This window comes from Mizuhopecten yessoensis, unplaced genomic scaffold (genome assembly GCF_002113885.1).
Source record: "Mizuhopecten yessoensis strain PY_sf001 unplaced genomic scaffold, ASM211388v2 scaffold6893, whole genome shotgun sequence".
Lineage (NCBI taxonomy): Eukaryota > Metazoa > Mollusca > Bivalvia > Pectinida > Pectinidae > Mizuhopecten > Mizuhopecten yessoensis.
The window spans coordinates 683,391-701,597 of NW_018406777.1; the positions used below are offsets into that span (position 1 = coordinate 683,391).

General features: G+C 36.1%; 1 protein-coding gene across 1 annotated transcript; it reads left to right on the forward strand.

The window, feature by feature from the left end:
• Positions 1 to 956: 956 nt before the first annotated feature.
• Positions 957 to 18,207, forward strand: LOC110452797 (atrial natriuretic peptide receptor 3-like). The gene is made up of 6 exons (XM_021501475.1): positions 957 to 1,231; positions 7,708 to 7,809; positions 10,589 to 10,752; positions 16,427 to 16,679; positions 16,887 to 17,032; positions 18,005 to 18,207. Exons 1-6 carry the CDS (start codon positions 1,078 to 1,080, stop codon positions 18,179 to 18,181), a joined length of 996 nt encoding a protein of 331 aa, XP_021357150.1. The 5' UTR covers positions 957 to 1,077; the 3' UTR covers positions 18,182 to 18,207.

The following is an 18,207-nucleotide window of genomic DNA, read 5'->3' on the forward strand; positions in this document are numbered from 1 at the left end:
TGTAATGCAATATGCCATACATAGTGCCTACACTCAATTTCATAAAAGTATTTTAATAGAAAAGTGTAATAACATACACACTGTTCATAGTTGTGTATGACCTGTACAGGATAATACGTCCATGTAGATACTGTCAGTCTAGAATGGGTCGTTGTTTTCCAAATCCCTTGTACAGTTGCTAGCAGTTCGTAATAGGAAAGAACTTTGTCATTTAGGTAAATATTTACAATCAAGTTTACTATTACGCTCGACATATGTGCATTGTTTAATTATCATGTGCATGCTTTTTCTTTTTATCTCCAGATAAAAACTGATTACTTCTTACTTCATTTGATTGAGATTCTTCCAATCTTTCAATCATGTACATTACTTCAATTAATCATCTCATTAATATTTTTCTTTTGTCATTTGTATTCTCATGTGCGTACAACTGTCCGCCATCTATCAAATCAGCTTGTCTTGTACAATGTAGGTTATGTTACATGCTATTCAATATTTGTGTAATGTTTTCGGAACCCTTATTGTACATGTACACATTAATTACTCTGTATTATGCTGTAATGCTTATGGGCTGTAAGGCTGAAAGTGAATAAACAATACAATACAATACAAGGTGATGTCATATCCATATGATTCTGTAGGATAAGTCTATGTCATTGTTATCATTGTATAAATGTTGTAATACTATGCCTATGAGCCACAACAATGAAAGCTAATAAACAATACAATACGGCTGGTTCCATGGTTAGATTATATAAGCCTAGTATTTACTAATGACTTGCCGATAATCAGTGACACATATCCGTGTTTACGCTGGGAGCCAATCACCTGTTGAGCTTCTACAGTATAAAGCTGTCACTACTGAAAATGACCTGTACAGAACCCACTCGGCAGACACTCACCTGCGTCCTGTTGATTGTCTCCTGGAAAGAGGTTTCTGTTGTTACATCAATTAAAATATCCAATTGAACGGTCTTAATTTCCGTGTGTGATCCATAGGAGCATTATTGAAAACGCTTTATCATTATTGACGACATGGATACTACGAACAATTAGGATACGGAAAATTAATTGGATATGGATAAAATTTTAGCGTTCCTGATCCTCGCCAGTCTGGTCGTTAGTGTCCGGACGATGGTCAACACCCCGGCGCTGAGACTTCTGCTGCTGTTACCGGAGCGGAAGGGCAGCTTTTACTACCCATTTGGAATGGAGAAGACAGGAGCAGCGGGTAAGTTATTGGTAGATATGTGTCATGTTGATGTAAAGCATTGTCGCATGATAAGTTTAGATAAATATCTATTAGTATGGTAGAAACTACCTGTCTAACTTTTGTAAATACTTATTTACTGGTTTATGTTCAAAACCGCATCCTCAAGAAAATGAACAATGACAGACACATGTCAGACGATATTGCCGTCTTATTTTTTTCTTAGATATTTCGCCTCCTTGTTAACTGATTATTTGATATATTAACGTCAATATGAATTGCAAAACAAATTCATTTTTAATAAATCAAAACGTTTGTCAGTCAAAAGTATGGATACCATAACAATTATGTTTTGAAATTTAAATTTTCAATGAAAACCAATTAACATCATCTTTTGCACAACGTATACATTGGTGCCAGCGTTACATCGATAGTATATAATGTTCATGATTTCAACCTACAAAATAAAGAACATTGAACGTTGATATATAAGATACGGTTTTCCCCGGGACGTCAACCCTGTAATCTTCTTACCATTGAAGGACCCCCGCACCGCAGCCAAAAACTTATATCAGACATCCCGGCACGACTATAGCTTTAATAATCATTCCTGAAAAGAAATTTTTCCTTGTGGGACTTATACAAAAAGTAATAATAATACTCACTAGTACCCTGTGTGTAAAGGGTCAGCATGGCTAGACCGAGATTCGAACCCTGAACCTCGAATTGTTATACTGTCGCTCTAACTAACTGAACTGTCTGGTCAACGGAGGTGGTGTGGACCAACTGTGCTACAGCTGTATCCTAGACGAAATTAAGGACAGGTTACTAAATAATAATACTAATAATAATAACTCAAGGTTCTTATATACCGCTGTATCACAACTTAGTTCGTAGGTCGTCTCAAAGCGGTTCACAAATTATTATCCGTGGTTATAAGGCCTTTGCAACCAGCCAATATTTTTCTCAACTGGCCAACTCCCTCGGGAGCATACAGCCGGAGCTGCCATTTCGGCGCTAATAGCTAGCATTCTACAATTCCAGCACTACCCAACCACGTATTCATTTACAGCTGAGTAGACTGGAACAAACGGAGTAAAGTATCTTGCTCAAAGATACAACACAGTGCCGTGCCGTGACTCGAACACACAACCCTTCGGTCACGAGCCGGCGTCCTACCACTAGACTATCGTGCCCCCTACTCTAGCTTAATATAATATAATACATTTATGATTAGGAGAAGAATTAAGTGAAGCGGTCAGCATGAAATGTGAAGGCGAATGAAAGATGTACTGATCAGTGTGTTAAATCTTGAAAGTAATATGTGAAAATATCACGGTATGTACATTATTTGAAGGCGATTCTAGACACCCATGTATGTATATATATAAAATAAAAGACAAGGGTTTCTTAGACTTCCCAAGCGCTTTCTCCTCTTTAGAAATGATATATATACTAGATATACGGGGGAAACCCCGATTTCAGTGGGGCAGGGACCATTAATATCACGTTTTGGGTAAACAAAGGGCTGATATCCATAATTTGCAACACACGTTGTACCGGAATTTCCTTGCGACTAAGTTGATTTACTGAACGTTTACATGTTAAAAAGCCCGTACATTATTAGGGACATAGTGATATTCGTGTGACAAGTTAGAAAGAATTAACTCGTAGTGAACGAGTATAAAATTGATCGTAAATGTTATTTATTTAAACAGAGAAGTTTAAATGACGGTACTTACATATGAACGTACTACTAAAGCACCTTTGACATATTTTACTTTTAATATGTAAGCTTCCTGAAGCAATTAACAGCACAATCTGATAACGAATGATGACAATACGTAGTTACCGAAATAATGACGTCTCATTACCATAACATAAAATATAGACTCATAATTATTGAATACACGGAATAATGAATTGGTAACCAATTTATTGAATATCCAATAACATAGATAGATATCAAAGCATACATTTTGCAAATTTTTGCATTTTGCGTAAGTTTGAATGTTGACCTGTTTTACTTACTTTAGCTAACATAATATAAATAACGGGTATTCTTTCGAATAAAACAAGCGATTTCTTCTCTAGAAATATGTTTGTTGTTTGCGTGAGAGGTTATACGTCAGCTTAACTACAAAGTAGTTCGTTTACAGCACAACCATATTGGTTACAATGTAACAATTAAGATCAAGTTTTACAATAATAACGATAATAATAATTCACCGCTTTATCACAACCTAGTTCGTAAGTAGTCTCAAAGCGGTTCACATATTACACAATACTGCAGTGACCTGCTTTTAGATTGACTGAAATTGTTGATGGATGTCAAGACGACTTGATCAGAAGTGAGTTAAAATAGTGTAAATATTTAACAATGTAGAATATGGACACTCCAACACATAACGACAGGTGTCGACTGAACTCAATACATAACACGCAAAACAAAGCATATGGCAGTGTGTTTATGGTACTAAAGTCATTGCCTCTACCAAAGAAAAGATAAGACACCTATATCCTCTGTGATCAGCTTACATTTTCAATAATCCATATTGCATTTACAACTGAACCAACCTATTCTGATGAAAACAAATGCTGTTTTATGCTTGTTCAGCGCTCTACCTCAATGTTGTTTCGGTCTCACTCCGGGTCTTTGTGATTGCACATACTACAATAAAGTGACTTTACATTAGCCACCTAACGAGGGGATTTCATTAATGTCGCTGATAAAACCCATCCTCGATATCTAGGGGTTACGTTCACTTTCGCTCTCTACAGCGAAAGTGAGCGTAACCCCTGGATTTTGAGGATGCCCGGGGCCATAGCCCCGAATGAACAATTACAAATATGATCACCGATCTGTTAAAATGTAACAATTTTACGTACAACTCTAATTGTTATAGACAATGAATCAAGTATGTACTAACACTGTTATAATGGTAACAATCAGATATGGGTGTGGTCATGAGAATTTCATAGTTTCTATAGTAGACTAGTCAATCATAAGGGAAATGATAAATAGAATAAATATGTATAATTTTATCAGCTTTTTGTTTATTTATAAGTCATAAATACATTTTAAATTTAATTCAAATTATTTAAATTAATAAGGAAATATCCGCCGCTTACGTCAAACGGATTAAAAAAAACAATGTACTTGCTTTCAGTGCTTTAAGATCAGATTTGAGACAATCACAATCCCTCCATACAGATTACTCCATAAACAGAATAAATGAGATAATTATATCATATATTTTCATTTTACTAAATATAACCCTATCACTTTCAGATGGCATTTATATAGGCGATGAATACCATGCGGCGATTGTTGATGTCGTCATCATTATTATTGTGTCATTATTGTAAGGTTGGATACCTCCCGGACAAATGGCTGTTCTATTCATTGAACAAGCATTTACGAAAAAAAATATTTTAACTGAACGATGAATGATAATAAGATTGAACTGCTTTCAGGTTGCATTCTTAGGCACTCAGAGGCAAATTTGAATACCAACAGAACAAATGCAAATTAAATGAAGCGCACTCCAGTTGGCATTCTTTTTTAACTATGACTGTCACCTGAAAGCAGTTCTATGCTTAAATTTAATCGTCTCAGAAACGCCCTGTTTATCAAATGTAGAACCTGACCAATGGACCTAATTAATTTGTGCCAGGTTTTGAGCATCCTCGGTCCTTTAATTGGACGTAGGTGTGAATTACGTACCTTTTGTAATATAATCAATATATGTTACCACCAATTACAGTGCTCTAAACACCTGTGGTCAATCTGTTTAGTGTACTCATGTTTCCTCACGCTAGCCGTCTTATACGTTACCAGGACATCATTATACTAGTGAAGCTCTCATCAAGACCCCACCTGCTGATAGAGGGGCATATATATAATTGTCACTTTGAGATTGAGACGGGTAGGATTAGGGCGGGGGTAATTCAATAATAACCGTTTGTTTACACGGTTAGGTAACTCAACAATGTTTCGAAGGAATTCATTTGATTCAATAACAGCAAGACTTCTTTTTGGGAAGTTCGAAAATTCTAACAAAAAATCAAAACTTCTTTGCTTGTATACAGAGGTTTACCCATTGTGAATAGTGTTAGGGATGATTGATGTATGCCAACACATATCTTAAAGTAATTAGAATGATCGTCAAGGCATGCGTACTCATGCATAACATTGACTTGACTTTGTTGTGTGTTAGAATGTGCATAAAAAATACTTTGATACAGGAGAAACAAGAAGTGACATTACTTGCTCTCAGTTGATCATCGTTTAGTGTTATTTATCAAGCGTGTACAAACCCTGTGTAATAGAGGTGTCAAGTCCTGTTATATATAGAGGTTACACAACGAGTGGTTGTTGAATATGGTATTTATTTCGCTTGAGTTAGTTAATTTTCAAAAGTTACAAAAGACACGAGCTTTAGCGAATGTCTTTCTGTAACTTTTGAAAATTAACTAATGAGAGTGAAATAAATACCATCCCAACAACCACGAGTCGTGTGATCTGTATCTACCACAATCTCATGATCGGTTGGAAATAACACACACACATGTGTTTGTTGACAAGGCTGGCGTAGTGATATGACCCATATGTAAAAAGTCACTCATTAATATTCAAAAATGACTTCTTTTTTTACAAATTTAATTATTGTCAAAATTAATGTTTCGGCAACAACTTCATGAAAAAATAAAATAGTTGATCGACTTTAAATATTGAGAGTAGCAGTATTGCATTAATTTATATAAATTAACCACGGACTTTATGCGCGTAAGCATATCGTACGAAGTCTGTGTCCCGCCAAGTGATGAACTCACCGTAACTCACCGACGTTGGAGACGAACCTATCGCTGTCAATATCCAAAACCATAGGCCTACGTTTCTTCGTGACGGTTCTATGGTTGACGTTTATAGTGAAAGTTCAGACATAGTCCGATCGTTTAAATAGCGATAACGGGACGTTGGGAGAACGAAATATTTCCCGACACTAGATGGGACAGATCTTATTTGGTTTCACGACCTGGACACGCGACGGTGTGACGTCGAAACGATATCGAGCGTCTGTAGCAATTTTGCCTGAAACTAGCGATCAAATATTTAAGTATCATCTTTTAATATTGTCTTAATAACCCCCCTTTCCGCATAACCTCACAAAGTCATCAACATTTGTCGGATGTTGACAGCCGACGACGTAAACAAAACAGCAGGTGGCAAAAAGCACGTGGAAAAAGTCTTCCCGGTCAAAGTTCATCTTCTCGACCAATCAAAACTCTTGAATGTCATATACCACGTGTGGTATATAACTCATATTTATCGAACAGTCTGCTTGTTTATACAATTATCTGAGAGTGGAATAACACAGCCTATTGTGGTAGAAACTGGTATACCAAGCTACGCTTATCATATGGAAGTTGATGGATTATCCAGACTACACTATTTTTCTGGAACATACCTCGTATATACAAATATATGAAAAAGAACTACTCGAAAAAAACACTTTCAGAGAGTATGTACATATTTCTCTCATTTCCGTGTGTGTAAGATAGAGCTGCTCAGGGTAAGAAATGGGTGCAGGAAATTTCTTTCTCTTACCCTGGACAGGGATATCCACCATTTTACCGGTGTGAGATTTTCTTATCTCACCCTAGGGTTGAGACAAGCTACACGTGTTCTTTGCACGTTCTCAACAATTGTATGACGTCATAGCAACAATACCATGACGTCACGGCAACAACACAATGACGTCACGTCGACAATTCAGTCGCATCACATCAACATTGTCTTGCATTGATGTAACGTCTATATAAAATACATAAGAGGGTAAACAGGGTAAGAGAAAAATAATCATTCCCCCCCTTGGGAGTGAGACAGGGTGATCTCAAACCTCGGGGTAAGATTCTTAAGCTGTCAAACACTCGGCAAGCCTCGTGTTTGACAACTTAAGAATCTTACCCCTCGGGTTGAGATTACCCTGTCTCACCCTCAAGGGGGTGAAAGATTCTATTAATCTTACACCCCATTTCACGTGACGTGACATCACAATGACTGAACAAGGACGTGACGTCACACATTCCATTGCCGCAATGCGGGAAATGCCTTTTAAACCTTTACGATATATTTACCATACATATTAGAAAGATGACATTTTTTTATGCGCAAACACAATTTTGCAAATATGGGGTACGCCAAATCTGGCTGTATAATTCGTTTTCATCTAAAGGCTCAGGGGGAAATTAATATTTTCAAAATAGTAGCTAGTTTAAACGCATTTTTTTATGCTTTCCGAACTTTTTTCAGGTAGTTGGAATGAGAGAAAAATTATCTTTCATGCCAATGGGTGTAGGATCCCTAAATTCCACCCGCGGGAATTTCAAATTGGCAAATTTCAAATTTGAAAACCCCTCTGGAGGAATTTTCCTTTCCTGCATTGGCATGAAAAAGTCTTAAATTCTTTAATGTGATTTCAATTTTCCCATAGTGTACGTTGCTTTGGATGACATTAAGGCGGATGGTCTCCTGCTAAACATGACCATAGAGGTGGACAGAATCAACACAAAATGTAACGACGTGTACGCTCTCGGTAAGTACAGAACGACATTCTTATAATCTCACAATATACCGATGTGTACGCTCTCGGTAAGTACAGAAGGACATTCTTACAATCTCACAATATCACGACGTGTACGCACTCGGTAAGTACAGAACGACGATCTTATAATCTTACAATATAACGACGTGTACGCTCTCGGTAAGTACAGAACGACATTCTTACAATCTCACAATATCACGACGTGTACGCTCTCGGTAAGTACAGAACGACGATCTTATAATCTTACAATATAACGACGTGTACGCTCTCGGTAAGTACAGAACGACATTCTTTCAATCTCACAATAAAACGACGTGTACGCTCTCGGTAAGCACAGAACGACATTCTTACAATCTCACAATATAACGACGTGTACGCTCTCGGGAAGTACAGAACGTCATTCTTACAATCTCACAATATAACGACGTGTACGCTCTCGGCAAGTACAGGACGACATTCTTATAATCTCACAATATAACGACATGTACGCTCTCGGTAATTACAGGACGACATTCTTATAATCTCACAATATAACGATGTGTACGCTCTCGGTAAGTACAGAACGACATTCTTTCAATCTCACAATAAACCGACGTGTACGCTCTCGGTAAGCACAGAACGACATTCTTACAATCTCACAATTTAACGACGTGTACGCTCTCGGTAAGTACAGAACGCCATTCTTATAATCTCACAATATAACGAAGTTTACGCTCTCTGTAAGTACAGAACGCCATTCTTATAATCTCACAATATCACGACGTGTACGCTCTCGGTAAGTACAGGACGACATTCTTATAATCTCAGGTAAGCACAGAACGACATTCTTACAATCTCACAATTTAACGACGTGTACGCTCTCGGTAAGTACAGAACGCCATTCTTATAATCTCACAATATAACGAAGTTTACGCTCTCGGTAAGTACAGAACGCCATTCTTATAATCTCACAATATAACGGCGTGTACGCTCACGGTAAGTACAGAACGGCATTCTTGTAATCTCACAATATAACGATGTGTACGCTCTCGTTAAGTACAGAACGACATTCTTATAATCTAACAATATAACGATGTGTACGCTCTCGGTAAGTACAGGACGACATTCTTATAATCTCACAATATAACGACGTGTACGCTCACGGTAAGTACAGAACGACATTCTTGTAATCTCACAATATAACGATGTGTACGCTCTCGGTAAGTACAGAACGACATTCTTATAATCTCACAATATAACGATGTGTACTCTCTCGGTAAGTACAGGACGACATTTTTATAATTTACAATATAACGACGTGTACGCTCTCGGTAAGTACAGAACGACACTCTTATAATCTCACAATATAACGACGTGTACGCTCACGGTAAGTGCAGAACGACATTCTTGTAATCTCACAATATAACGATGTGTACGCTCTCGGTAAGTACAGAACGACATTCTTATAATCTCACAATATAACGATGTGTACGCTCTCGGTAAGTACAGAACGACATTCTTATAATCTCACAATAAAACTATGTGTACGCTCTCGGTTAGTACAGAACGACATTCTTATAATCTCACAATAATACGACGTGTACGCTCTCGGTAAGTACAGAACGCCATTCGTATAATCTCACAATATCACGACGTGTACGCTCTCGGTAAGTACAGAACGACACTCTTATAATCTCACAATATAACGACGTGTCCGCTCTCGGTAAGGACAGGACGACATTCTTATAATCTCACAATATAACGACGGGTACGCTCTCGGTAAGTACAGGACGACATTCTTATAATCGACGTGTACGCTCTCGGTAAGTACAGAACGCCATTCGTATAATCTCACAATATCACGACGTGTACGCTCTCGGTAAGTACAGAACGACACTCTTATAATCTCACAATATAACGACGTGTCCGCTCTCGGTAAGGACAGGACGACATTCTTATAATCTCACAATATAACGCCGTGTACGCTCTCGGTAAGTACAGGACGACATTCTTATAATCGACGTGTACGCTCTCGGTAAGTACAGAACGCCATTCGTATAATCTCACAATATCACGACGTGTACGCTCTCGGTAAGTACAGAACGCCATTCTTATAATCTCACAATATACCGACGTGTACGCTCTCGGTAAGTACAGGACGACATTCTTATAATCTCACAATATAACTTTCTTTCTGCGATGTGAAGGTTGATGTTATCTTAATGCTCCGTAGTAAGCCTTATGGTTTTATTATTGCCACTTGAGTGCTCGATGTGATAATTTGACATTACTTGGATTTTACCTACAATTCAAACGTAGGTGTCGTTAATGAAGCAGATGATGTTTACCATCCGGAACACCTGGTCTTATTCTCCTTGTACTTTCTCATGGCTCTCCATGCGAAACTTTCGATTTTTCATATTTTGCTCTAGTTTATCGATTTTGAGTTCAAATTATGGTTTTGTTGAAACATCAGGACTGTCTTGTCTTGTCTTTTTTTATTTCATTTTTATATATTACTACAAAAAACAAGAGAATACTACGTCATAATTCGAACTCAGAATAGATAAAACTAAGGTAAACAATTAACAGAGGAAAGATTTACACAGATACCGTTGAAAAAGTACAAGGCGAATAAGACTAGGTTTTCCCGAAAGGCACGACATCTTTAACCCTTGTCCTGGATTTTTGAGAAAGAAAATCCGTCCAAACCAAGTAATGCGTTTCATGTAGCACTAACAGAAAAAACCTGAAATGTTCAGCATTGTACATGTAACGTTGTTTGTATTAGGAGTGGGGAGTGACTATCTACATACACACACGTACCACGGTATTATAGGACCGCAGTGCTCGGGAGTATGTCGTCACATAGGCAGGTTGGCTGCCTATTACAATCTTCCATGTTTGACGGGTGTTTGCCAAGATACAGAAATGCTCAACAAAGACACGTTCAAGGTACAGTCAAATGTTATATGCGACCCCCCCCCCCCCCCCCCCCCCCCCCTTGTGATTTCATTGTGATACCTGTATAAAGAGACCACCTGTATTCGGAGGCCACCACCTATGTTAAGAGATCACTTTTAAGCCCCCAACCCACTCACCCCTGTGATTTCATTGTGATACCTGCATTAAGAGACCACCTGCATTCGGAGGCCACCACCTATGTTAAGAGATCACTTTTAAGCCCCCCACCCACCCTCCCTTGTGATTTCATTGTGATACCTGCATTAAGAGACCACCTGCACTAAACACGTTTTCGGACTTCTCGAGAATGGTCTCTTACTACAAGATTGACTGTGTATTATATCAGAACGAATGCGTCTTCACAATCAATCTGTGTTTACGTTTTTAAAGTCATAACAACGGTCTTGGAAATGTTTATGTAATCTATCGTGTTACTTAGATTCCTGTTGTGTTAAAATATGTGGATTTTGGTTTCTTTGATCGCAATTCAATAAATATATTCAATTGTTACGTTTTTGGAAGATTTAAAACCCTGTACGCTGTTAAATGAGCGTTCATCGTTGTCAACGCTTTTCTGGAAGTATTTATCAACGATATTATATTTTCTTTGGGCATGTTTTAAAACAGATGACTATAAATCAACGTTTTTTAATATTAGTATATACTAAGCTGACAATGTATCATGTATTATTGAGTTGAAACGTTGTATATATATATATATATATGAAGCAAATGAAATCTATCACTCTGCTAATTATCCGTTGAGGCGTTTCCTTGCTCCTGATTGTTCGACCAATTAACGAACATGAAAGCTGTGCTGACAAATACAAAATCACAGTTCTCAATCATGTCAAGAATATCGAAAGCAACGAGATGAGTTTATGCATACAGAGACAAAAGACGGGCTTCTTTTAATATACTCATACAACATTGTGCCTGGGTATTACTGACAATTATGACTGAATGAATATGTGAATTGAAAGGCAACATGTTCATAACCATATAATTTCAACATAGTATTGTGTGTCTGCAACGTGCACATGATCCGATAGCTATCTAATTCAAACGATCTATATAAAGTGATCAATAGATTGGGTAAATGTTAGGATAGGCAGCACACTTATATACAAAACAACAAGTCATTAAAAGATAATGTCGACATTTTACCAGATTATGTCGACAAAATGTCGATATAGGTAAATCGCCAGTCGAAAGTCGATGGCAGAACTATAACACCATACGGTCCAAACAATGGTCGAGATGGATGGAGTAAATAAATAAACTCTATGGCGTTATTCAGTTTTGTGCACATTTTAAAAAATTCGTGAAAAAATCTATTCTTTTAATATAGATAGCTAATGCTCCATATTAATGCGTTGACTTGAAGTCTATATATACATGTAACATACCTTCCATTTTTTCTAGCCTGTAATTTCCCCCTCATTAATACTTTATGTATCTAGAGAACTCCCGGTTTAAGTCTACATATCATAACAGGCTGTGGACATTTATCCACCCACCAATATGGAATAGAAACAGCACAATAACATCAGGTGTAGCCTGTATCAGAAAATGATGTACGCTTTACCCCGAGGGCTCTCTGGTCGGTATGTACTTTAACATGTGTTGTATCTCCTATTCATCCTGCATCGTAATTAACATATTGAAGAGTTATACGTCTAGTTCCTGTTGAAAATTAATTGATTCGACTTATAACATTATAAAACTCGAGTGGTTGAGAGTGTGTCTAAACACTTTCTTAATGTAAATATAAATTGTATTTAAACGGTTTTTCACAGGATATACCACAGTATTTTATAACCCATTTTATGTATTTGTTCCTAAATCACTAAAATTGCCGATGTTGGACCTAACGATGCTAAAACTCTGCGTCTGATCAGTCTGGAATGCTCCATCTCAAAATATGTATACTGGTATTAATTGATTTTCATTTCCAAATCAAGCTGTTAGAGCTATAAACAATGCTATAGATATGCATATATTGATTCTTTAGAAGGTTGCATGAGTCTGATTTTATCATTTTAGATATAAAAAAAAGTTTGACTTACAAAATTTGAAACTAATGTTCCCGATGTTTTACAAAACGAGTTTGTTATGTAAACAATGGAGTCACACGGTCATCATCCTTCAACGAAACCGTACATACCAATGACCCAAATCCGCCACTGTGACGTCACAAGTACCACGTGACTGGTACGCTCATTAAAATGATCACCAGTATATCTAAGTAACATGACACTTCTGAACGCTCGTTGAAGGATGATTCGGTATTAATCCAAGTGTATTACAGGTGTCACTTATGTTTTTTAAAAGTAAAATATCTTGGCCAAAATTCTTTAATCAGAACAAACAAGCTTTAAAAATCGTTCACATATATATGAACTGTAATGTGAATCGTTAGAAAAGTCTGCGGTGTGGGTTTTATCTGACAGAACTATACTGTGAAAACCTTATACCGTCTGTGATATATAATTTTCATATTGTAGAAGTTTATTATGCACATATTCTGTATATATGTATTAATGCAGTAGTCAAGTCATTCATTTAGTTTCGTTATTTTCCTATAGACGTTTATGTATATAACAGTGAATGCAGTAACTCAGAAACAAATCATATTGTGTAGAACGCATTTACCTGTGTTGAGACTTATACCACGCGCTTCAGACCGGTCAACAGACTATTATTAATATGGGACTGATATACATGTATTTCATTAATGTGTGTAATGAACACATAAACAGTTACTTACATGTGTGTAATGAACACATAAACAGTTACTTACTTGTGTGTAATGAACAGATAAACAGTTACTTACATGTGTATAATGAACACATAAACAGTTACTTACTTGTGTATAATGAACAGATAACCAGTTACTTACATGTGTGTAATGAACAGATAAACAGTTACTTACATGTGTATAATAAACAGATAACCAGTTACTTACATGTGTGTAATGAACAGATAACCAGTTACTTACATGTGTGTAATGAACAGATAACCAGTTACTTACATGTGTATAATGAACAGATAACCAGTTACTTACATGTGTATAATGAACAGATAACCAGTTACTTACATGTGTATAATGAACAGATAACCAGTTACTTACATGTGTATAATGAACAGATAACCAGTTACTTACATGTGTATAATGAACAGATAACCAGTTACTTACATGTGTATAATGAACAGATAACCAGTTACTTACATGTGTATAATGAACAGATAACCAGTTACTTACATGTGTATAATGAACAGATAACCAGTTACTTACATGTGTATAATGAACAGATAACCAGTTACTTACATGTGTATAATGAACAGATAACCAGTTACTTACATGTGTATAATGAACAGATAACCAGTTACTTACATGTGTATAATGAACAGATAACCAGTTACTTACATGTGTATAATGAACAGATAACCAGTTACTTACATGTGTATAATGAACAGATAACCAGTTACTTACATGTGTATAATGAACAGATAACCAGTTACTTACATGTGTATAATGAACAGATAACCAGTTACTTACATGTGTATAATGAACAGATAACCAGTTACTTACATGTGTATAATGAACAGATAACCAGTTACTTACATGTGTATAATGAACAGATAACCAGTTACTTACATGTGTATAATGAACAGATAACCAGTTACTTACATGTGTATAATGAACAGATAACCAGTTACTTACATGTGTATAATGAACAGATAACCAGTTACTTACATGTGTATAATGAACAGATAACCAGTTACTTACATGTGTATAATGAACAGATAACCAGTTACTTACATGTGTATAATGAACAGATAACCAGTTACTTACATGTGTATAATGAACAGATAACCAGTTACTTACATGTGTATAATGAACAGATAACCAGTTACTTACATGTGTATAATGAACAGATAACCAGTTACTTACATGTGTATAATGAACAGATAACCAGTTACTTACATGTGTATAATGAACAGATAACCAGTTACTTACATGTGTATAATGAACAGATAACCAGTTACTTACATGTGTATAATGAACAGATAACCAGTTACTTACATGTGTATAATGAACAGATAACCAGTTACTTACATGTGTATAATGAACAGATAACCAGTTACTTACATGTGTGTAATGAACAGATAACCAGTTACTTACATGTGTGTAATGAACAGATAACCAGTTACTTACATGTGTATAATTAACAGATAACCAGTTACTTACATGTGTATAATAAACAGATTACCAGTTACTTACATGTGTATAATGAACAGATAACCAGTTACTTACATGTGTATAATGAACAGATAACCAGTTACTTACATGTGTATAATAAACAGATTACCAGTTACTTACATGTGTATAATAAACAGATTACCAGTTACTTACATGTGTATAATGAACAGATAACCAGTTACTTACATGTGAACAATGAACAGATAACCAGTTTCTTACATGTGTATAATGAACAGATAAACAGTTACTTACATGTGTATAATAAACAGATAAACAGTTACTTACATGTGTATAATGAACAGATTACCAGTTACTTACATGTATAATGAACAGATTACCAGTTACTTACATGCACATGTAAACTGAAGTGATGTATTGTAGATGAACATGCATTTATTCAATTGTGTACACGAAAATATTTTGTTAGAATAAATATTTTAGATTTTGAATATTCTTCTCCAAGTAGTGGTTTTACAGGTTGATATGTAGGGTTATTATTTAGAAATTACTATTGAACATTGTATTTGTTATAAATAAAAGCATTATCCTAATTAGCGTTATTTCATTTAGTTCAATACGCATGTGTGCTCACAAAATTAATTTTGTAATATTCTAACACAAAGTTACTCACGCCATTTTGAATGATTGGTACACGTACTTCTTCAATAAGATTCATCCGTTTTGAAATACGTACAATAAAAGTTTTACTTTCTGCACAAACAATGTCAGTCTCCATCATAGCTTCACAAAGGGACCAGTCGGTCTTAACACGTCGCGGCACGTTAAATACGTATATTTTTTGTGTAGAAAATAGAACTTTGATATGGTACACGTACTAATTATGTTTCCATGAAGAGGCGACAACGCAAATATCAACAGTTTCCTCCATTTCATGACGTCTTTGAAATTACCTACAGTACCAATATGTTAACACGTTTTAATGTTGTTTTTTCTATGTAGGAGTCAGTTTGTTAAAGTCAAAGATTTTTTTTTATTATCGTGCAACTTCGAAATCCAACGATTCCGATACAAATATATATACATATACTCTGTACTTCTGGAATGTGTCATGACAGGTTCAAAGCTCCCGATAGGCTTCATAATCAGATTCAGGTATATATCTCCGAACAATCATTAGGCTGATACATGTCCTTTTAAGATTACAGAGACGCTACATCCATCTTTAGAACCAGTTGATATTACATTAATTTGCCAAGCAATTATTTTTACTATCATTTAAAGACATCAGTCACGTCTATTAGCGACATCCGCAAGGACCATTCACTATTGTCATGACATATTGTATGATTGTAGAGAAGATACGTATATTGACAGCGGAACCCTTGGATTCCAAATATGGCTTTCATGCAAAGCTTTAAATTACCGTTAACGTTGTAGACGCTGACCAGGCTACTAGGAACGTTTGACAAGGTGGGGCACGCAGTTAGGGGAATCATGGTTCATTTTAAATGGAAACGGATTGGAATTATTTCCCAGAAGCACACTGACCGAATATGGAAGTACACACGCGAAGCTGTAGAAGAGGTGGTGACCGGGGCGGGCATGCTGGTAGCTGTAAGTAAGGAGTATAACGCTGCCACAAACGACAGCCTCAAGGCCATTCTGGCGGAGGTAGCCTCGCTTTCAAGAAGTAAGTGCGCGATATCTTCAATAATTGGATTCATCTATTATATCCTTTATTATTCTGACATAGTTTCTCACGATACCGAGTAATGTATGTTTCAAAAAGAATTAAATATAAATACTATATGAAGTGACTCTTACATGCTTCCGTACTTATCCGTGCTTTTGTTATTGTATGATAAAATAAAACACAATACCGTTCCTCATTTTCCAGTTATTGTTCTTGCTGTACGGGGTGAGACATTGAGGACGCTAATGGTCTTAGCTCACGAGATGGCGCTTACATCGGGAGACTACATGTTTATCAGCGTTTACTATTATGCCTCCGCGAAAACGTTTGGCGACATCTCCTGGCTACAGGTGAATAATTTAATCTTGCTTGTAACAAGCATTTTCATTGGCTTAAAAAAATATGTTATCAGCCCATAACGTAAAAAAAATTACGTCGCCGTTTGTAACGTCGCTTTTGATTTGCTGATACAGCAACGCAATAATTTCTAAGAGAAAAGAGTCAATAAAAGTGGATTTCAATAGGGATTGTGTAAAGTAGATTAAATTATTAGGATTAACTTGAATATATTTTTCATGTTTTCACGGTTTATTTAGAGTACACTCCGGGTTTTGTGTGCGTTATATCTCCATAACATGAAAAATATATTCAAGTTAATCCTTAATTAAATTGCATAATAGCATGGAACTGTCATAATCTGTATTCAAAATGATTCGTTTCCACATATTGAAAGTGGATATTTTAGCGGTTTTCACATAATATTATCGAAATCGTTTAATCATTACAACTTCTTAATTATATCAACATCATAATCTCACATGATGTAAAGGGCTGTAAATTATATGACTCTTTTTCTTTGAAAACTGTTGATGAAGTAAACGTATCAAACATACTTATAGAAGTATATCTACAGTACCCAAGCATATCAAGTATATAGTAACAGCGCTTGTGCAGAGCATAGGAAAACAGTTGCATGTAAATAGCTAATGATGACATGTTTGCATCTGTTCATGAATATTGAAGGAAAATTTTAATTATTACTGAAGCTAAACGTATATGTGGACACGCGTTTAATCTATGTGTACCATTTTACCCTTATTTTGCACGATTGAGGCACAGATTTTGGATTTTGTTGGAGTGGTTATGTTAACGAGGTCGTTCTGTTGTTACTTTTTATGGAAGGCAAACTATGTCTGGACGAAGTCCCGCTACGCTTAAAAGGGTTTGGTGTTTGAGTTAAGTTTGCGAGGGCGAACATCTCTTTATTATAAGTTATAAGTAAGAAGGTTGTATCGATGACAGAATTCCTGTTTTAAATTCAGAACGACGAATATGATGACGTTGCGATGACAGCTTACACCTCCCTGATTTTTGTTTCTTACTTCACGCCACTGACACATCTATACCGGAAGTTCGAAGACGACGTTAAAAGAAAGTCCGAGACGCTGTTTAACTATACGTACCAAGCTGATGAAGGCGTAAGCGTGTTTAGTGTTTAGTATATGCTAAACTTACATCATGCTGA